We start from the raw sequence: 22,829 nt of genomic DNA, 5'->3' as shown, positions 1-22,829 counted from the left end.
GATTTGCCATGACTCAGTCAACCATATGATTAGTCATGATGATGCTCACATGATCTAACAGTCGTGATGCTATTTGGTCCATAAATTTGGTTCTTGCAAGGTACGATATTTTAGACAAGTATAAAAAGAATAACTAATTTTAAATATATTCGTTGGTCATTCACGTTTCGTTCTTCAAAATCTTAATGCTATGTGACAGGACATTTGATCGTAGTAACGACCAAACAACCAATCATGATGCTATTTGGTCCATAAATTTGAATTATTGTGAGCTACGCTGTTGACTTAATTTGAACTTGTTAGACAAGTCTAAAAAGCATAAATTTTTTTAATATATTGGTTAGTCATTTATGTTTCGTTCTTCACCTTGCCGTGTGACAGAAAATTTGATCGTAAAGTGACCACCAAACAAATATTTTCTAAAATGTTAATACTACCAAAAACCCCAACCTATACCTATTGTGACATATTTACCTAAAACTTTTTTATGACACCAAAAACTCCAAACTATGCCCATTGTGACACATTTACCCAAAACTATTTTTTGTGACATCAAAAACCCCAAACTATGCATTTTGTGACACATTTACCCTCCGTTATAATTCCGTCCAAAATCACCGTTCATCGCAATGTTCATCGTCTTCTTCATGAAATTTTTTTTATCATTCATCGTCTTCTCCATAGCTTTACAAAGTACTGTTCATTGCGCTCTTCCTCCTCCAACACTCTTGCTTCGCTGCCCACTGCTACTTCGACCTCCGGCAGTTCTCATCGACGCTTGCCCAACCATCCACGAGCTTCGAAGATTGAGGTGAGACCCGACCCTCAAGCCAAGCTTCGAGCTCGAGCGGCCATGGTGGCCGCGAGCTTCGAAGCTCGATCTTCAAGCTACTTTGAAGCTTGGCCTTGGCCGCTTGCGACTACCCACGAGCTTTGAAGGTCGAGTTCAGACCCTCAAGCCAAGCTTCAAGCTAGAGCAGTCATGGCGGCCACTCAAGCTCGACCATCTCAAAGCTTCGTTTTCTAGACAAGAAAGTACTGTTCTTCCTCGCGGAGAAGATAATGAACAGTAATTTTTTTTGCTAGGTAGCAATGGGCAGAGAAGCAAAGAGGATCAGAGGAGTTTGGCCAAGTGAACGTGATGAACAGTACTCGTAAAGCTGTGGAGAACATGATGAACAGTAAAAAATGTCATGAAGAAGACGATCAACAGTGTGATGAACAATGATTTTGGACGGAATTATAACGGAGGGTAAATGTATCATAAAATGCATAGTTTGGGGTTTTCGATGTCACAAAAAAGAGTTTGTGGTAAACGTATCATAATGGGCATAGTTTGTGATTTTTGGTGTCACAAAAAAAAATCTAGGGTAAATGTGTCACAATGGGTATAGTTTGGGATTTTTTTTTGGTATTAACCCTTTTCTAAATGATAGTTTCTCGCAGCACTTATTTTCCCCAATAGATTAAGGTTCTTCGCCTTATTTTTCTAGGACGTCTCGATAAATCTCAATCTACATAAATTTGTTTTAATTTCTAGGACACGCACATCAGCCTTTTGAAATAAGGTGGATTTGAAATCCATATTTGCATTTTTTTTCCTCGTGAAACTTGTTCCCTTGTATCAATGTCAAAGTTTCGAGGAAACAATCCAGATTGTTTGAATGTCCAATTCAACAGCTTGAGATCATAAATTGAGGGAGACCACACACATATATATACATATAAACCCTTGTATAAGTGACGTGAGACACTTTAACATCCCCTATTACATGCAATAAGATTAGAAATGACGTGTGGAATTTGACGAACATGGGCCACACATGCGAAATAAACTGTAGCAGAACCTAAATCAGATACAATGTTAGAATGTTCGACTAAAAAATTTAACTTTATAGGTGAAGAGAGATCACATGCATTAAAAAATCATATAAATCCCGACAGCAAGCGTTGTGAGATGCATTGACAGAGCTATTTCCTCATAGGAAAAGAACTCGAAAGTTTGATACTTATCGACAAATGATAAAAAAGCAAAAAGGAGAAATTTTTTTTCGAAGAAGGACAAGATATATGATTATCAATTCAGGCTGAACGACTATAGAGCCACCACGCATATGACCAATTATTCTTGTTTCTTGGACTGAAAGGCATAACATGACTTGACCTCCTTCTTGATATGCAAGTTTTATGAACTTCTACTAGAAGTAGAAAATGAATTCCAGTTAACTAAAATATCGGCAGTGTTCATTTCGAAAACAAAAACTAAAATCCGAAGCAGATTTGTTTTCCCATGAGAAAGACTTACTTGTTTTTTAAGTTTACCTAAAGCACGAACACACTGCTAAATTTCAAGCATTTCCGTGATATTATTTAATCAAGGTTCTAAGACATATTTGTCATAAATAGATCGAATTCGCGGGGTTGCTTGCCCATTTGTTTGCTTTTGAAAATAAAAGAATTGCGAGAGCACTTAGACATACCAAAAATTCGATTTAATAAAATAAATTTACTTTAACCATTCATTATTTGGTGCATTTTCCTTAGGAAATAATGCAGGTTGTTAGAATGTCTAACAAAAAAATTTGAACTTATAATTATATAGAGAGCACATAAATTCCGTGAAAAAGCGATATGAGGTATTTTAACACCCCTTCTCACGTGTAAGAGCGATTAGGAACAATACATAGAATTTGACAAACGGGGAGCCGCAGATGCTAAATAAATTGGAGCAAAAACGTGACTAGGATACTAAATTAGAACGTCTAACGCAAAAGCTTAACTTTATAAGTAGAGAGATATCACATGTATAGAAAGAAGATATATACCCATAAAGAAGCCGCGTGAGATACTTTAACAAAGCTGTTTTCCCGTACAAAAAGAACTTGGAATTACATGGAAAGTTCGATAGAAACTCATCAATAAAGGACAAGAAAGAAAAAGAAAAAAGCAGAAATTTCTTTCAAAGAAGGACAAGCTTATATCACGAATTAATTTTGTTTATTTGGAAGGAGAAAATAACATGACTTGACCTCCTTCTTCGTTTGCAAGGTTCAGTAACTTCTACTAGAAGGAGAAAATGAATTTCCGTTGAACAAATATCGAAAGAGTAAATTTTGAAACATAGACTAAACGAGTATACTATTTCCCAAGCAGATTTCTTTCTTTCATCATCAGACCTTACTTATTTCTTAAGTTTTACCTAAAGAACGAACACACTGCTAAATTTCAAGCATTTCGATCATATCATTCAATCAAAATCAAGGCTCTCGGACGTATTTGTCATAAATCGATCAAATTTGCGGTGTTGCTTGCATATTTGCTTGCTCTTTTGAAAATAAAAGAATTGCAATAGCACTCAGGCATACCAAAACACCATATAATAGCATGATTTGCTTTTCATTATTTGGTGTAACCAAATATCACTTTTGCTTAGGAAACACTTGAACAAGCTAAACACAAGTCAAACTAGCACTCCTAATGCATTTTTCAGACCCACAACTCTAAAAAATCGATAATTAAATATACCCTATTTTCCGTAAATTTGATAGGTTGTAATGAAATACGAGCATACCTATTTCCGGAAAGCAAAAAATTCCTACACATAAACTTCAATAGATAAATATATATATCTTCCTGTAAATTATATCAAATCAAAATTACCGCATCTAATTTAATCGAGTCGAGTCGAGTCGAGTCAAGCTCGTCGCATTATGTTGACTAAACAAGAGGATTATAATAGCAGGACGTGCCTTCGACTCAATGAACTCATTCAACACGTCTTACCCAAAACAAGGAATACGTTTTTTTTTTTTTTTGGTCAGACAAGGAATACGTTTAACCGTGTCTAATCTTACATCAAGGCACATGACTTATTGGAGGAAAAGAGTCACGGTCAACTTTCTCTTTTGATGGACGAAATGCTGAAGACTTGCGGTTCAATTTTCGGACATTTACCGCCGAAAAAGATTACGAGAAAAGAAGTGCACGGCAACAAATTTAGTGACGCGTGGATATGACATATGTCCACGATTGTTGTTGTACTTTCAAAGGTCCCCAGGTGGAAAAATAAGGGGCCCACCCCTCGGTCTTCGATCATTTCCACAATTATTACGTATGTGAACTCATCCTCTATGTTCCACACCTATACAGAAAGTTCTTTGAAAAAAATTGTCTGATCAATCGTGAACCTATCGTACGGATGTTGTCAATTCGATCATCAATCTTTGCGCAAAATTCTAATATAGTTATTTCGGTTAATTTTCACGGGTGTATCACGTGGGACGACCGGTAATAATTAGACTATCACGTTAGTGGTTTCCGGTAAAAATTGGCCAGAATGACTTTATTGGAATTTACACAAAGGTTTAGAACTAAATTGACAAAATTGAAAAGTTTATAATTGAATTTACATTCATACAATATGTTTACGACTAATTGGGTAATTTTCTTAAAATGTGGATTGCCGTTTTTTATTTAAATTTATGACTCAAAAGGACCTCATCATGTTATTTGGGTATAATTAGGATGATTCATTAAATTTTCTATGTGAAGTGTTGCGATAGTTTACGAATTCACTCGATCTAATTAAACGATTGTTCTAATAATTATTAGCGGTGAAAACTTCAAATAAAAAAATTTCACCTATTACCTTTTTTTCTTATAGACCTGAGTAGGTCCTTAAAAGGTTCAAGGGAAAACAGGGAAAGGAACTTTCCGGTAAGGTGGAGGGATTTCCTCGTAAATTCTCTCCGTATTCCTTCTCTCTCGAAAAGAAAAATACAGGAAAAGAACTTATGTGCCCTTAGGTGGGGAAGGTAGACTCCACGTCGGTTTCGGTTGGCTACCGTCAGGTAGGGTAGTATAGTAGCTACTCGTGCCTAGAGTGATGAGTGGGGAGCTTCAGCTCTTGCTGGTTGGCCTGTGTTTCTCGTAGTATCTGGTTATCGACGTGCCAACTAGGCTACTATGCTCAACTTTTTATTACCTCTTTCCCTTCTTTCGTGATCAATTTGAAGATTTAGATTTGTGGCACTGCAATAGAAAATATTTCATATATTGACAATGGAAATTGTCAAACTTGCTTGTAGGACAGAGTGTTTTTGGGTGATAGTATAACCTAATTACTCTACCTGTAGCCAATGTAAAATTAATTCTAAGCGAATTAGAATTTTCGTACCTACACGTATATGAATAGTATATAAACTCTGCGTACAAGTGACGTGAGATACTTCAACATCCTTTGTTACGTACATGAGGATTGAGAATGACACGTGAAACTTGATGAACAAGGGGGTCGCATATGCAAAATAAACTGTAGCAGAACCTAAATCTGATACTATGTCAGAATATTGAATGTCCAATTCAAAAGCTTAACTTTATAGGTGAAGAGAGATTACACATGAATCTGAAAACACAAGTCACGTGAGATGGCTTGACACAGCTGTTTCCTTGTAGGAAAAGAACTCGAATGTTAGTTGCAAAGTTGGATGGAACTCGTCAACAAATGATAAGAAAGCAAAAGGGAGGAATTTCTTTTTGAAGAAGGACTAGATATTTGATTATTATTATTATTTCAGGCTAAACGACTATAGAGTCACCATGCATATCAATAATTAGTTTTGTTTCTTGGGCCGAAAGGCATAACATGACTTGACCTCTTTCTTGATATGCAAGTCTTAATTAACTTCTACTAGAAGGAGAAGATGAATTTCGGTTGATTAAATATCGAAACTGTTCATTTTGAGCACAAAAACTAAAATCAGAAGCAGATTTATTTTTCCACAATCGAAACCTACTTGTTTCTTAAGTTTTACCTAAAACACGAACACGCTGTTGAATTTCGAGTATTTCCATAATGTTGTTTAATTAAGGTTCTTAAGACGCATTTGTCATAGATCGATCAAATTCGTTGTGTTGCTTGCATATTTGTTTGCGTTTTGAAAATAAAAGAATTGCAACAACACTTTAGACGTACCAAAACACCATATTTAATAAAAATGATTTACTTTAACTGTTCAATTATTTGGTGTTACCAAACATCACTTTTTGCTTAGGAAACACTTAAACAAAGCTAAGTACAAGTCAAACTAGCATTCCTAACGAGTCATGAGTGTTATATCCTGGTTTCAATACATTTTTCAGACCCACAACTCTAAGAAATCAATAATTAAATATACCCTAGTTTCCGTAAATTTGATAGGTCAAAACGAAGTACGAGCATACATATTTTTTGGAAATTAAAGATAAAAATATATATCTTCGTGTAAATTTTGGTTTCTTAAATTTGCAAAATATAAATTCAAAATTACCACATTGCATTGACACAACAAGAGGATTTATAATAGTACAAAATGTATTGACTATATAAATTATTCAATACGTTATATCCTTTCTTATATAGTCTCTTCCTCATAACAATGCTTCCATGTTGACGTGTTGAATCTTACATCAAAGCCCATGACGTGCACGTGGAGGAAAAAATAATAAAAAGGACTTATTATCCGAAAGTCGGAGTCATAATCAACTCTTTTATTTTTATTTTTTATAGATGAATTAGTAAAGATTTCCTATTCAATTTCCAGACTTTTACCGCCAAAAAAGATTAAAAGAAAAGGAGTTCTTCATGACAAAGTTTGTAGAAATACACATTTGAGTTGTATTAGAGAAATCTCACATTGGGGAATTGGTGTGATGTAGATCAATTAATATATCATTATTGGCTTATAACTTGTTAGCTTAAGTTTTTGAATGAAGGTGGGTTCAACTGGATATGTTGACAGGCTCGGACTTGGGTTCTCTCTTGGTGATCTTCCCGGGTGAAGGTATTGAACTTTCGCCGTGTGCTCCCAACAAATTTAGTAACACATACTCACATGGATCTCATCATGCTATTTTTATGAGGAAGTCTTTGAGGTTGGAGGGAAAACCAAAAAAAGAGAAAAGAGATAGAGTAGATCTGTCAAAATGAGTTATAAACCCATTATTTAACTCATGTTTGATGAGCTGAGCTTTTATATAGGTTACTTATATTCAGTAAATGGGTCATAAATGGATTTAGAATGGTGAATGCCAAAATAATATGAGTGTTAAATGGGTTCACAACTTACTTAGCCAACTCACCTCTATGACTCTCTTTTGCCCTCTTTCGCATACTCTCACTTTAATTTGGTTATGAGTTTTAAGATTATGTTTAATAAAAAAAAATTTAGCAATATGGATCAGGTCAAATATGAGTTAGGTAGGAGACGGGTCGAATATGGAAAACTAGATTTGTATGTAAATTGGTCAAAACTTGTTAAATGTATCAATTTAGTCATACTATTTTCGACCTCAACAACTCGTTTAATGGGTCTAGGTCAAGGAGATCGAAGAGCAAGAGAGGTGATGGCAACGGGATTGCCAGAGGTGAAAGGCGGAAGGCGGAAGGCGGAAGTAGAAGCAGTGGCGAAGGCGGCGGCGCTTTTAAAAGGAAAGCTTGCTGTACTTTCGATGGTCTTCAGGTGGGGAAAAGGGGCCCAACCTCCGGTCTTTGATCATGTTCACAACAGAAGTATGATAACTCCTCCTCTAAGTTTCACTGCACTTTTCATTTTAATTTTATGACTCAAAAGGACAACATCATGTAATCTAAGGTATAATTAAGATCACTCCTCAACTTTTCTATAAAGTGTATAGGATACTTCACTCGTTTCAGTTGAACGATTATTTCGGTAATTATCAATCGTGATAATTTATGATAAAAAAATTTCATCTACTTACCTTTTTTTTTTTTTTTCTATTGTGGTAAACTCTTTTCTAACTCTTTCCCTCCTTTAAGGGTCAACTTGAAGATTTAGATCCGTTGCGCTGCGACGGATTCATAAACCGACCAAAGAAATTGTTGATCTTGCTTTTAGGACGTAGTGTTTTTAGGTAACAGCATAACCTAGCTACTCTGCCTGTAGCCAATGTAAGACAATATAATTCTAAGCGAATTAGGATTTCCGTAGCCATAATGCAAACTATTCAAATTCCTCTAACCACGCATTCACTTGTGAAACATTAAGGCGGGGTCGCTAATACTACTTGCATTTTGCAATCGTACATTGCTTTCTTAAAGGGTTTATTGCAACCTTCTTTGCGTGTTCATCGCCTCGACCTATTCTATTATGCCTTTGAATCGGATTCATGTGGGAGTTTCCTTCGATTCTAAGGTTGTGAAGAACAACCCCAAAAAAAAGGAGTGTCCGAGGTTGTGGTGAATGACTCAAAAGCTTCGTTATTCTAAGGAGCTTTAAGTACGGTATTGCTAAACAATAGTCCATCCCGCGTGGATTAAAGCAAGAGCAAAGTAATGGTGACGACGAAAAATAGCATAAATTGACAAAAAGGTAAAAGGGGGTTCCATAAAATTGTTAAAGTACTGGGAGTATAAGTAGAATTAATCTATTTTTATTATTATAAATGATAATAATGCAACAAGAAAAAATAGAAAATTATCTGACTGAAGATAGATTTTTGTTTTCCGATACAGTCATGAATACTCGTTACTTGTTTATATAAACTCCCATCATTTTTGCATAATTAACTCCTTGGTCATAAAAAAAGGGTTAATACTACGAAAAACCCCAAACTGGTACACTTGTGATAAATTTACCTCAAACTAATTTTTTGATCACAAAAAACCCCAAATTAATATACTTGTGACAAATTTACCATCCGTTAAATTGAATTAATATTACGAAAAACTACAAAATGGTAAAATATGTGACAACCAGAGGGGTAAAACCCTAAACTGGCACACTTGTTAACTGTCACGTGTCATCCAATTTAACAACTTAACAGTAAAATTTAACGAAAACTAACGAATGGTAGATTTGTCACAGGTGTAACGGTTTGGGGTTTTTTGTGGTCAAAAAATTAGTTTTGGATAAATTTATCACAGGTATACTAGTCTGAAATTTTTTGTGAAATTAACCCTAAAAAAAAAACTATGGATATCTCCTATGGCAAAAGATGAAAATCAAACCCCAAAAACAAAAAAAAAATCTGTTTTGTGCGTACATTAGACTTTCTCAAACCCAACGTTCACTTCAAGCATCGTGGATTTTCCATGGAAAAATGATCAGTAACAGGCTCGAAAGTGACAGGACTAGCGAGCGCAAAGATTCATGGCAAATACTTGGTCAAGACTCAGAATTACATGGACCGAGTCAATTACATTCACGTGGGACGTTTCTGCCTTAGAAATAAATAGGTGATCGGTGATTATTAATCGAAGCGTTTGTCCCCGAATGACGGAAGTGGAAGGACACTAGAGCACCGACACCCTTTACTCACGGCTTCTGCTCGTTGCATATCTTGGTCTATTATCGTCATGTCCGAATAGCATTTCCTGCTGCGCGTAAAGAGAAAAAAGAGAAATCAGATTGATTTCCTGAGTTACGGGTGAAGATATTCTCCTTCCGTGTCATAAAATGGTTGTGATTGCCGGGGGGTTGGACCGGCCATAGTCTGGGCCTCTTAATCAGTAGCTTCTCTTTGATCCTTGGTATTAAGTTGAGATAAAACCTCATTAAAGGAAGGGAGCCGAAGCTCCTGTGAGGGTTCCTGCGATCTGTCTCCATATTGTGGGACGGGTCCACGGATGCGTTCTTTATTTTAACGTGCCGGTGACTTCATGCTTCGCATGTCCAATTTCTTCTGTATTTTTGTCTTTTCCAGAAAGAGGGCATACCCTCTGAAAATATTACATCGCGATAATCTCGAGATCTAAATGAAAATTGTGACGAAGTGTTTTTGAAGGATGCGGTAAGTGCGTTTCTTGATAGACGGTGGAAAGTCGGATGGAAAGACGGGGACAAGAAAAAGGCAAAATTAAAAGGTGCGAGAGAGGTTTCGATGGTCACGTGCCAAGCAAAGGAAGCATGTGACATCGACGGTGACAAACAAGAGACTAAAGTAATGCAAATCTTGCTCTTAGACACACGTACGCTGGAGGTAACGTCAGATGGTCTCCTCTTCGGTCTTTGGCACACTTTTCAGTGCTACTAAGGATCCGAATCAATCACCTGCACAATCTTTATTATTATTTTGATATGAGATTCTAAGTATATTAAAACCACCGTATCAAATTGATTTAAAAATTGATAAGGTTAGATTCGTCGTAGTAATGATTAAATATGATTTACTTATTCAAGTATCTAATTTTTGTTGTTCGAACCGATTTCACATATAGTCTTACTGTACCCAATATTTCAAAACGATATTGAATGAGATATCCATACTTTTGAATACTTTTTATACACGACGACTGACTTGCGCGGACCGCACACGGCGAAGAAAGCGCTCAGAAATTCATTCGAAAGATCATCCCCACTGTGTGAGGGAATCCATTGCTTTCAATTTGCGGCATTGGTCATCACCGTTTGGAATAACTTCAAATGGGGTACCTCGGTTCTAGCGAATCCCTTGGGCGAGAATCCAATAGGAGCGGCAATTTCTGAGAAGGTGAGTTAGAAGTTATTCAAGTGGAAGAATAAGACAAAATTACCCAAGAAATAATGTGGCCCCAAAAAGGCGAAAGAACACATCAAAGATAGCTATCTGTGTTGGTTGACGAAGTCTAATTAAAAGAAGCAACAACGAACTTTCCCATGAAATTGTTCCGTGCAGGACTCTATATATATGTAGCTGACAACACAACCTCTCAAAAACCAAGCAAATCCCTCAGTTCAACCCAAAGTCAATCAGTGTTTGAACTCCCCCCAAGACTCATCTCCATCCTCTGAACCCGACTCGTTTTGCTATTCCAACCAGACCCTTTTGTCTTCTCTTCCTGCTGTTCATCCATGTCGCCTCTGAGGCTCCGTAAACCTAGCGAAGCGGCGACCGATGCCTCACTCAACCACTGCGATAGCCCAGCGAGGATCGCCCACCGTCGAAGGTGGCGCTTGGCCTTCACGGTCATTTACTTCACGAGGGCTCTCGAGTCCATGTCGAAACAAGTCCTAGGGAAGAAGACTGACCTGTTGCGCTCGCTCTCTTACGTTGCCATTGATGTCGACCTTGAACGCGATGTTAACGTGCGCATAGGAGGTCACCCTTCACTTCGAGACGTCGACCCAAAGATGCTGAGTAACATGGTAAGAGAGAAAAGGTTAGAATCTCTAGCTCAGCTTGGTGGCGTAAAACGACTCGCTTCGATTCTCATGACAAATCCTGACAATGGCTTGAGCGGGGATGAAACTGACCTCATGCAGCGAACCGATGTTTTCGGTGCGAATAAGTACACTAAGCCTCCGGCGAAGAGCTTTCTCAGTTTTGTGCTTGATGCACTCAAAGACATGACCATAATCATTCTCATGGCATGCGCTGTTCTCTCATTAGTGTTCGGTATCAAACAACACGGCCTTAAAGAAGGTTGGTATAATGGTGGGAGTATAATCGTCGCCATCTTTCTAGTAGTTATCGTCTCTGCTCTTAGCAACTATAAGCAAGGAAGGCAGTTCCAGAAACTTTCAAAAGAGAGCAGCAACATAAGAGTGGAGGCTGTGAGAGATGGCAGGAGGCAACCAATTTCCATATTCGATGTCGTCGTAGGCGATGTCATGTGTCTGAAGATTGGCGACCAGATTCCAGCTGACGGGTTGTTTGTGTATGGCCATTCCCTGAAGGTTGACGAGTCTAGCATGACTGGTGAAAGCGATCACATAGAAATCCACAGAGAGAATCCTTTCTTGCTCTCGGGCACCAAAGTGATAGACGGCCACGGGCGCATGATGGTCACTTCTGTCGGCATGAACACTGCATGGGGCGAGATGATGAGTTCCGTGAGCCGCGACTTAGATGAAGAGACCCCACTACAAGCCCGTCTAAACAAGTTGACTTCGTTCATCGGGAAGGTCGGGCTGTTGGTGGCTGTACTGGTACTCCTCGTCTTGATGATCCGCTACTTCACCGGACACACCCAAGATGAGGCCGGACACAGAGAATATACCAGCGGGAAGACCAAGTCCGGGGACGTGATGGATGCGATGGTGTGCATAGTTGCTGCGGCGGTGACCATTGTGGTGGTGGCTATACCTGAGGGCTTGCCTTTGGCCGTCACTTTGACGCTGGCCTACTCCATGAAGCGCATGATGGGCGACAATGCCATGGTCCGGAAGCTCTCTGCCTGTGAAACCATGGGTTCTGCCACAACGATCTGCACAGATAAAACCGGGACTCTCACATTAAACGAGATGAGGGTCACGGAGTTCTGGATGGGTAAAGAACATGTGAGTGCAGATGCATCCAGAAAAATAGCAGCCAGCATCCTTGAAGTCCTACTACAAGCAATTGGTTTGAACACAACAGGTACTGTCCACAAGCGACCTTCTTTTTCTGTTCCTGAAATTTTAGGAAGTCCAACTGAGAAAGCAATACTTTCTTGGGGTGCGCTTGAATTGGGTATGACGATGGATGAACTGAAGCAAGACTGGGAGATAATCCAAGTCGAGGCATTCAATTCCGAGAAAAAGAGAAGCGGGGTTGCAGTGAGGAGGAGAGGAGAGCAGGTCATTCACATACACTGGAAGGGAGCTGCTGAGATGATCTTGGCATCGTGTTCAGATTATCACAGCCAGAGTGGGATGGTGAATGTCATGAATGATGAAGCAAGGTATGAGTTCGGGACAATCATAAAAAATATGGCGGACGAAAGCCTGCGCTGCATTGCATTTGCCTACAAAAAAATCAATGGTTCAATTGCTCAAGTTCATGGGAGACTTGAGGAAGATGGACTTACATTGTTAGGGATAGTGGGGATTAACGATCCATGCAGACCGGGTGTGAGAAGGGCAGTGGTGTCTTGTAGAAGTGCCGGAGTGAACATCAAGATGATCACAGGAGACAATGTGCACACTGCAAGAGCTATAGCCTTGGAATGTGGGATACTCAATTCTGACCAAGATCTCGAACATGAAGCCATAGTAGAGGGAGCTCAGTTCCGTAACTACTCACCCGAACAGAGAATGGCAGCAATTGAGAAAATCCAGGTAATGGCTAGATCGTCCCCATTTGATAAGCTTTTGATGGTGCAGTGCTTGAAGCAGAAAGGGCATGTGGTGGCAGTCACTGGTGATGGCACGAATGACGCGCCAGCCCTAAAAGAAGCGGATATCGGCCTCTCCATGGGCATCCAAGGCACTGAGGTTGCAAAGGAGAGCTCAGATATCGTCATCCTAGATGACAATTTCGCCTCTGTGGTGACTGTGTTGAGGTGGGGGCGGTGCGTCTACAACAACATTCAAAAGTTCATCCAGTTTCAGCTCACGGTGAATGTGGCCGCCCTCGTCATCAACTTCGTTGCTGCGGTCTCTTCCGGCGATGTCCCCTTGACGGCGGTCCAGCTTCTTTGGGTGAACTTGATTATGGACACTCTGGGAGCTTTGGCGTTGGCCACGGAGCAACCCACAAATGATCTCATGCTAAAACCGCCAGTTGGACGAACCGAGCCTCTTATTAACGGAGTTATGTGGAGGAATCTCACAACTCAGGCCTTGTACCAAGTTATTGTCCTCCTGACCCTACAATTCAAGGGGAGTTCTATTTTTGGAGTGGACAAGAAAGTGAAGGACACAATTATTTTCAACTGCTTCGTCCTCTGCCAGGTCTTCAACGAATTTAACGCCAGGAAGCTGGAGGACAAAAATGTTTTCAAAGGGATACATAGGAACAAGCTGTTCTTGGGCATCGTAAGCATGACGATAATTCTTCAGGTGGTAATGGTGGAGCTTTTGAACAGGTTTGCCAACACTGAGAGGCTGGACTGGGGACAATGGGGTGCTTGCATGGGACTCGCAGCTTTGTCTTGGCCGATTGGTTGGCTTGTTAAGTGCATTCCCGTGTCCGGCAAGAAGTTCAACTTCTTCCGGCCCAAAAATGTGTCCTGAATAGAACACAATGTTAAACTCCTAAAGAAAATATCTTTTCTTCTTATATCTAAATTTCAGCTGCTAGGATGGTTAGAGCTTCGGAAACTGTTTTTCAATTCTACATTTTATGCATTGTAAAGGATGTCTCAATTTACTATTTTGCTACAGAATCAAATCGACAGTTCATTGTCATCCATAGTTTTGACCCGAACACTTTGGTCTTTCTTGCTACACTACCGTTCAGTTCAAATAATCTTGCAGATGAAGTTATTAATCAGGTGATCATGCTAGATTTTGCTAGTTCACACATTCATCTCTGATTTAGCATTCAAAAAGTTATCCGACAGGAAAGCTAAATGAAAGACTTTGCTAGTTCACACCAAAGCTTCGTAAAGGTCCAGCTAAAGCTAAAAAGTTGATGCCTTAAGTTCACGCAAAGGTTTCCTTTCGGTTTTGTTCTCTCATCATCTATCTCCTTCACTATATAAACAAAAAGGACATGGGCCCACATGACGGAACACATTTTATCTGAGATGTTTAAAGATTGCTTGGCTTCCGACTAAAGTAGAGATGCTATCCTCTTTATCTCAGAACTTCTTTACATATCTTCAACTAAATCTTCCATATCCTAAAAAAGCATGACCACATATGCTAGCAAACAACTCAAAACAAAAGGTTTATATAAGCAAAAAAGCGCATCTTCACATGATGGAGCTAGATTTGCATGAATAGGATTAAAGTTTCAATGAAAATGTCATATCTGCGGAGGCTAATATTCTAAGGATTTGTCTCCGCAAGTCATAAGATGGCCATAGCTGTCTAATTGCAGCAAAACAGCACTATTTTGAAAAAAGGAAAAGAAAATATATGACATGATTCTTTGGATGGAAGGAAGAAAAGAAATTTTCATAGGAGGATCCCAAGTTGACAGCCAAATTCACCTATCAACGCGAACACCCTGTCTTTAACGAACATCACAACTCGTCTGCACGTATCTCAGGATCAATCCTTCTCCTCCGTTTGTGGGCAAAACACTCATAGATTATATTCCATTCATATTACCATGTTGACAACAGCAATAACAAGACTCGCGAAAAGTAGCTTGCGCAAACTAATTGATTTCCAATTCTTCATACCTAAGCATCACCAATGCTAGCTGATTCTTTCCATGTCACAAGGGCAACAGCCAGAAAAGGGGAACAAACTATTGAAAACGGATAAAGTAAAAAAGAAACATAGTGTTTGGTCGAAGAGTCGAAAACAAACTTCGAACCCTGATCTCTCCCGACCAGCATGAGACATGATCAAGGGCAAGGCAAGGCATTGCCAATTTCAAACACAATAATCAAATCCTGATAAATTTGACTCATTTAGACTACCCTAGAAATCTGACCAAAAAAATAAAAAAGACTACCCTAGAAATGTTTTCTTAGCTTCTCACTTTCCCAGAGAAGGGTTTTCAGATTGCTGGGGTACTTCAAGCTCATTCATTCCCACAATTTATGAGCAACATAGTACATGCATCAGTAATCAAACAGTTGTACTTCCATGAATAAACAAATGGGGCAAAAAAAAAAACCAAGAAAACAGAAATTCTGCTTATAAAAGAACAGACCCAAGACAACGCACGGTCCGACAACCCGTAAAAACCAAAAATTTAAGATTTTCAACGATGAATCTCAATGTGGGGCTCCACTATTAGATTGACCACACTTCACACTGACTTGTGCTTCTATTCCGCCACCATCTCTCGTACCAACCAACAAGCACCAATGGAGAGAGAGAGAGAGAGAGAGAGAGAGAGAGAGAGAAAAGAACCCAAGTCGTCTTCTAGGACAATGAACATCGGAAGACAGACCAAAAAAAACAGCAAAGCAAAAACCCAACTCGTCTTCTAGAAGAATAAACATCGGAGGACGGAAAGGAAAGCCAAAATTTGTCCGAATCCGCGGACAGCAAGCAATCCGCAAGTACCATCACAGAGAGAGAGAGAGAGAGAGATGCTGACCTTTCTCCCTCGTTTCACTGCTATCAAAGGTGAAAGATTCTGGCTTTGGGGTCGGCGAGAGGGACCCAATTGCCCCTTTCCGCCTTTTACTAGTTCTGCTCGGTGGAGCTGAAGCGCTGGCGAAAATGGTGGACCTCCGTGTCCGTCCGTCTGCGCTTTCAAAGCACAGTACCTACTGCTGCTTTCCATGAAAATTTTGCTTCTTCGAACAGAAAATCGGGTTTCCGGAAAGAAAATGGGCTTTGGGCCTTTGGCCCATTAACTCATATGGGCTTTTTAGGATTTGGGCTTTGGGGCTTGGGCCTTGCACACGTGGTGCTGTTGATTGACAAACAAGTGGGCCCGTTTGGGCCGGCGGGCACGCTCACGCACCGATCCCTAAGGGCACGCTTTGCCAAACAGAATCATGTGGAGCGAGATGGAAATGGAATGAATGGAAACAGAATGAGACAGATTAGATTCCTAGATTGGATTGCGTTGGAAAAACAATGGGTGCATCCACTGAAAACGATCACTTATATCAATTGAAATAATTAATCAATGAGAAACGTTTTCATTATTGACAACAAATTGTGTTTCAATATTTTCGTATGCGATGAAAGTATCTTTCGTTCGTTCATTTTTGTATGCGATATAGATGATCGTTTTCAGGAAAATATTTTCCAAATCATTCATTTTCAACAAAACGACCAGGAAGCTCGGCGAAGGGAGTTTCGGCTTCCAACTCTGACATTGGTGTTTGGACCTACAACCCTCCAATGAGCTCATGTTGAAAGCCTTGATTTTCGATTTTGTCTGATCTATTGTGTAGGGAAAGTCGGAGTGTTCCAAAGGATAGAATGTTTAGGTGATCGAGGACGAAATTTTTTATGTACCCAAATGAATCATCATATGTCGAGATTATGAATTTCGTTATTTGTTTTTATTCAGGAATTGTAATGCTTCTCTCGTTTACAGCATTGTGCTCCAGAAACACTTGAAAATCTTTCTTCCATCATGGTTTGCGCAATTTGCACTGTTTTCATTCTCAAAACATGTCTATTGATTTATATATTCATCTCTTTTCAAAACCAAAACGTGGGAGGGATTTTGCCATTCGTGGAAAATAATGTACCCTATGTTCAACAAAGAACGACCATCTTCATGGGATTTACTATATTTATCCGTTGTGTTCACCAAAAATTTAGGAGAGAGGACAATTTTACTTTGGCAAGATTTGGTTGCTGCCTTCCCAACATCGCCCTATCCTACTTGGGAGTCATTATAAAAGCCACCGTACATCCTTTGAGAATTGTAGTCTCTCGTTTTGTGCTTAATTTGAACATGAACAATTTTTAGTCATGTCCTTTTGTGAGAATTTTCCTTGTATGTTACTTAGTACATAAGGGTTCTAATTTACCAATTTTTACCCAAATATGTAATTTTGCATTCAAGACACCCAATCCAACCTGAAAAAAATCCAATTTGTTCTCTAAACTAAGTAAAATTGTTGCTTTGTTTGAGCATAGACATTTCGACGGAGATGAAAACCTTCTCAAAACATATCCAATGTTCCGTCACGTGGGCCCATGTCCTTTTTGTTTATATAGTGAAGGAGAGAGATGATAAGAGAACGAAACCGAAAGGAAACCCTTGCGCGAACTTAAGGCATGAACTTTTTAGCTTTTGCTGGACCTTTACGAAGCTTTGGTGTGAACTAGCGGAGTCTTTCTTTAGCTTTCCTGTTGGACAACTTTTTGAATGCTAAATCAGAGGTGAATGTGTGAACTAGCAAAATCTAGCACGGTCACCTGATTAATAACTTCATCCGCAAGATTATTCGAACTCAACAATAGTGTAGCAAAAAAGACCAAAGTGTTCGGATCGAAACTATGGATGACAATGAACCGTTGATTTGATTCTGTAGCAAAATATAAATTTAGACATCCTTCACAATGCATAAAATTTAGAATTGCAAAAACAGTTTCCGAAGCTCTAACCATCCTAGCGGCTGAAATTTAGACATAAGAAGAACAGATATTTTTTTTTAGGAGTTTAACATTGTGTTCGGTTCCAAGTTGAACTTCTTGCCGGAGACGGGAATGCACTTAACAAGCCAACCAATCGGCCAAGACAAAGCTGTGAGTCCGATGCAAGCACCCCATTGTCCCCAGCCTAGCCTCTCGGTGTTGGCAAACCGGTTCAGAAGCTCCACCATCACCAACTGAAGAATTATCGTCATGCTCACGATGCCCAAGAACAACTTGTTCTTATGTATCCCTTTGAATACGTTCTTGTCCTCCAGCTTCCTGGCGTTAAATACGTTGAAGACCTGGCAGAGGATGAAGCAGTTGAAAATAATTGTGTCCATCACTTTCTCGTGCACTCCAAAGATGGAACTCCCCTTGAATTGCAGGGTCAGGAGGACAATAACTTGGTACAAGGCCTGAGTTGTGAGATTCCTCCACATAACTCCGTTGATAAGAGGCTCGGTTCGTCCAATAGGCGGCTTTGGCATGAGATCATTTGTGGGTTGCTCCGTGGCCAACGCCAAAGCTCCCAGAGTGTCCATAATCAAGTTCACCCAAAGAAGCTGGACCGCCGTCAAAGGGACATTGCCGGAAGAGACAGCAACAACGAAGTTGATGACGAGGGCGGCCACATTCACCATGAGATGAAACTGGATGGACTTTTGAATGTTGGTGTAGATGCACCGCCCCCACCTCAGCACGGTCACGACGGAGGCGAAATTGTCATCCAGGATGACGATATCTGAGCTCTCCTTTGCACCCTCAGTGCCTTGGATGCCCATGGAGAGGCCGATATCTGCTTCTTTTAGGGCTGGCACGTCATTCGTGCCATCACCAGTGACTGCTACCACATGCCCTTTCTGCTTCAAGTACTGCACCATCAAAAGCTTATCAAATGGGGACGATCTAGCCATTACCTGGATTTTCTCGATTGCTGTCATTCTCTGTTCAGGCGAGTAGTTGCGGAACTGAGCGCCCTCTACTATGGCTTCGTGTTCTAGATCTTCATCTGGATTGAGTATTCCACATTCCAAGGCTATAGCTCTTGCAGTGTGCACGTTGTCTCCTGTGATCATCTTGATGTTCACTCCGGCGCTTCTACAAGACACCACTGCCCTTCTCACGCCCGGTCTGCATGGGTCCTTAATCCCTACTATCCCCAACAATGTAAGTCCATCTTCCTCAAGTCTCCCATGAACTTGAGCTAGTGAACCATTGATTCTTTTGTAGGCGAATGCGATGCAGCGCAGTCTTTTTTCCGCCATATTTTTTATGATTGTCCCAAACTCAGACCTTGCTTCATCATTCATGACATTCAGCGTCCCACTCTGGCTGTGATAATCTGAACACAATGCCAAGATCATCTCAGCAGCTCCCTTCCAGTGTATGTGAACGACCTGCTCTCCTCTCATCCTCACAGCGACCCCGCTTCTCTTTTTCTCGGAATTGAATGCCTCAACTTGGATCATCTCCCATTCTTGCTTCAGTTCATCCATCTTCATACCCAATTTGGACACACCCCAAGAAAGTATCGCCTTCTCAGTCGGGCTGCCAAAAATTTCAGGAACTGATGCAGAAGGTCGCAAGTGGACGGTACCTGTTGTGTTCATTCCGATTCCTTGTAGTAAGACTTCAAGGATGCTGGGAGCTATTTCTCTGGATGCATCTACACTCACATTTCCTTTCCCCAGCCGTAACTCCGTCACCCTCATCTCGTTTAACGTGAGAGTCCCGGTTTTATCCGTGCAGATTGTTGTGGCAGAACCCATGGTTTCACAGGCAGAGAGCTTCCGGACCATGGCCTTGTCACCCATCATGCGCTTCATAGAGTAGGCCAGCGTCAAAGTGACGGCCAAAGGCAAGCCCTCAGGTATAGCCACCACCACAATAGTCACCGCCGCAGCAACTATGCGCACGACCGCGTCCATCACGTCCCCCGACTTTGTCTTACCGCTGGTGAATTCTCTGCGTCCGGCCTCGTCTTGGGTGTGTCCAGTGAAGTAGCGGATCATCAAGACGAGAAGTACCAGTACGGCCACCAACAGCCCGACCTTCCCAATGAAGGAAGTCATCTTGTTTAGACGGGCTTGGAGCGGGGTCTCTTCATCTAAGTCACGGCTCACGGAGCTCATCATCTCGCCCCATGCAGTGTTCATGCCGACAGAAGCGACCATCATTCGACCGTGGCCGTCTATCACTTTGGTGCCCGAGAGCAAGAAAGGGTTCTCGCTGTAGACTTCGATGTGATCGCTTTCACAAGTCATGCTAGACTCGTCAACCTTCAGGGAATGGCCATCCACAAACAACCCATCAGCCGGAACCTGGTCGCCAATCTTCAGACACACGACATCGCCTACAACGATATCGAATATGGAGATCGGTTGCCTCCTGCCATCTCTAACAACCTCCACTCTTATGTTGCTGCTCTCTTTTGAAAGTGTCTGGAACTGCCTTCCTTGCTTATAGTTGCTGAGAGCAGAGACGACAACGACCAGAAAGATGGCGATGATTATACTCCCACCATCATGCCAACCTTCTTTAAGGCCGTGTTGTTTGATACCAAATACTAAAGACAGAACATCGGATGCCAAGGGAATGATTATGGTCATCTCTTTGAATGGAGCAAGCACAAACTGAGAAAGTTCTTCACCAGAGGCTTATTGTACTTATTCGCACGGAAAACATCGGTTCTCCGCTGCATGAGGTCAGTTTCATCCCCGCTCAAGCCATTGTCGGGTTTTGTCATGAGAATCAAAGCGAGTCGTTTTACGCCACCAAGCTGAGCTAGAGATTCTAACCTTTTCTCTCTTACCATGTTACTGAGCATCTTCGGGTCGACGTCTCAAAGCGAAGGTTGACCTCCTAAGTGATGGGGGTGTATCGCAAACCGAATAAGAACGATCACGCAGAGATTAGAAAAAAATTAAATGATGCATGAGTTTACCCAGGTTCACCCCCGAATAGGGCTACGTCATGCAAAGGGATTCCACTATGATTTAGGTTTACAACTACAGCCACTCGTTACAATGATCTCTCATACGAGTACAATATATATAGGACTTAAAATGGGCCTAAAGCCCAAGCCTATCAGAATTCCTTTAATCCCACAACAAACGGACCAACAAACCCGATGTTGTTTCGGGGGCAGCGCTCCCGAGCTCCCGCCCGCTCACTGGGGAGCGGAACCCCCGCTCGCTGTTCGGTCAGCGGGACTCCCGTGTCGGGGGCGCTGCCCTCGAACCCCCGTATTCCGTGCACAGGGGTTACATGTTGTCGGATCATACTTCGGTTTCCCTAAGCTCATGTGGGCGTGCCCGGTATGAGAAACAAAGATCCCCGAAGTATTTGCCAACTCCAACATTCTCCCACTTGGTGGATACTTCGCGCAAATGAGAGCCTTTCCAACATCACTTCTCTTCAATTTAATCGCAGCAGAGCACCATTCAAACTTCGCAACCGTGACGGCTTCAGTAAGAAAGTCTGAACTATTTTTCACAGTGTCGATCTTTTCAAACCGAACCACTTTCTTCTCCACCTTCTCTCGGATAAAGTGATATTGAATGTCGATGTGTTTTGTACGTGAGTGAAACGCTGGATTCTTAGCTAAATAAATAGCTCCTTGATTGTCGCATCTCACCTCCACGGCACCTTGCTCAAAACCAAGCTCTAAGCACAACCTTCGTAACCATATGGCCTCTTTTCCGGCATGAGTAAGAGCCATGTACTCAGCCTCCGTAGAAGAGAGCGCTATCACGCTTTGCCTCCTACTCATCCAACTCACCGCAGCCCAAATAATGTGAAAACATACCCGCTAGTGGACCGTCTATTATCAATATCTCCACCCCAATCTGCATCTACATGGCCTACGATATCGAGGATGTTTCCATTCCCTGTACCTTCAAAACATAAAGAAAAATTTCAAGTTCCACGAAAATAACTGAAAACCCTTTTTATTGCATTCCAATGTTCTCTACCTGGGTTGGACATATATCGGCTCAAGACTCCCACTGCTTGGGCTATATTCGGACGCGTGCACACCATAGCGTACATCAAGCTACCCACTGCACTTGCTACGGAACTCGGGCCATCTCTTCAGTCTCCTCATCCGTTTTAGGACACTGTTCCGCAGATAATTTGGTCCCTAAAGGTATGGGGGTACCAACAGGCTTGCAGTCCGTCATGTTGAATTTCTTCAACATTTCTTTGATGTATTTCTCTTACCCTAGCCATAGCTTCCGTTTCCCGCGGTCCCTCGTAATCTGCATATCCAAAATAAAATTTGCAGGCCCCAAATCTTTCATATCGAACTTCCTAGCCAACAAATTTTTTATAGGATTTCACCATCTTCACGCTATTCCCGATTAAAAGCATATCATCCACGTATAGCGTGAGAATGACAAACTGATCGCCCGCCTTCTTCACATAGACGCAGTGGTCAGAATTTGAACGTACAAAATCAAGCTAGAGCATGTACGTATCAAACTTCTGGTACCACATCCTCGGTGACTGTTTCAGCCCGTATAGAGACTTTTTCAGTTTGTATACCAGATTCTCCTTTCCTTTTGCTTCAAAGCCTTCTGGTTGCCTCATATAAATCTCCTCCTCCAAATCCCCATGAAGGAAAGCTGTTTTTACATCCATCTATTCCACCTCAAGATTGTATGCAGCTGCTACGGACAGAACAAACTGTATCGAGGTCAATTTCGCCACAAGAGAGAAAACCTAGTCATAGTCAATTCACTCGATCTGAGAATACCCCTTAGCCACGAGCCTTGTCTTGTACTTCTCCACAGTCCCATCTGGTTTTAGCTTTCCCTTGAACACTCATTTGCACCCAATTGCCTTTCTATCCTTAAGCAATTCACATAAACTCCATGTCTCGTTTTGATTAAGCGACTGCATCTCATCTATCATTGC

The 22,829-nt window shown here is 41.0% G+C and overlaps 1 protein-coding gene and 1 pseudogene across 1 annotated transcript; one reads left to right on the top strand and one right to left on the bottom strand.

The window, feature by feature from the left end:
* The first annotated feature begins 10,814 nt into the window (after positions 1-10,814).
* Positions 10,815-14,087, top strand: LOC115666471 (calcium-transporting ATPase 12, plasma membrane-type-like). The gene has a single exon (XM_030588190.2). The coding sequence runs from the start codon at positions 10,830-10,832 to the stop codon at positions 13,911-13,913; it is 3,084 nt and encodes a 1,027-aa protein (XP_030444050.2). The 5' UTR covers positions 10,815-10,829; the 3' UTR covers positions 13,914-14,087.
* Positions 14,088-17,784: 3,697 nt separating this feature from the next.
* LOC130138354 (calcium-transporting ATPase 12, plasma membrane-type-like) lies at positions 17,785-20,771 on the bottom strand (annotated as a pseudogene).
* Between the last annotated feature and the right edge of the window lie 2,058 nt (positions 20,772-22,829).

Source organism: Syzygium oleosum, unplaced genomic scaffold (genome assembly GCF_021117445.2).
Source record: "Syzygium oleosum isolate NSW1041296 unplaced genomic scaffold, Sole_v2.1 Sole_v2.06, whole genome shotgun sequence".
NCBI lineage: Eukaryota > Viridiplantae > Streptophyta > Magnoliopsida > Myrtales > Myrtaceae > Syzygium > Syzygium oleosum.
Note: the sequence above shows the minus strand (reverse complement) of the source record. Positions and strands in the feature narration are given on the sequence as shown.

Excerpts from the sequence above, each read along its gene's own strand:
- LOC115666471 (XM_030588190.2), top strand. The coding sequence starts at position 10,830 with ATGTCGCCTCTGAGGCTCCGTAAACCTAGCGAAGCGGCGACCGATGCC.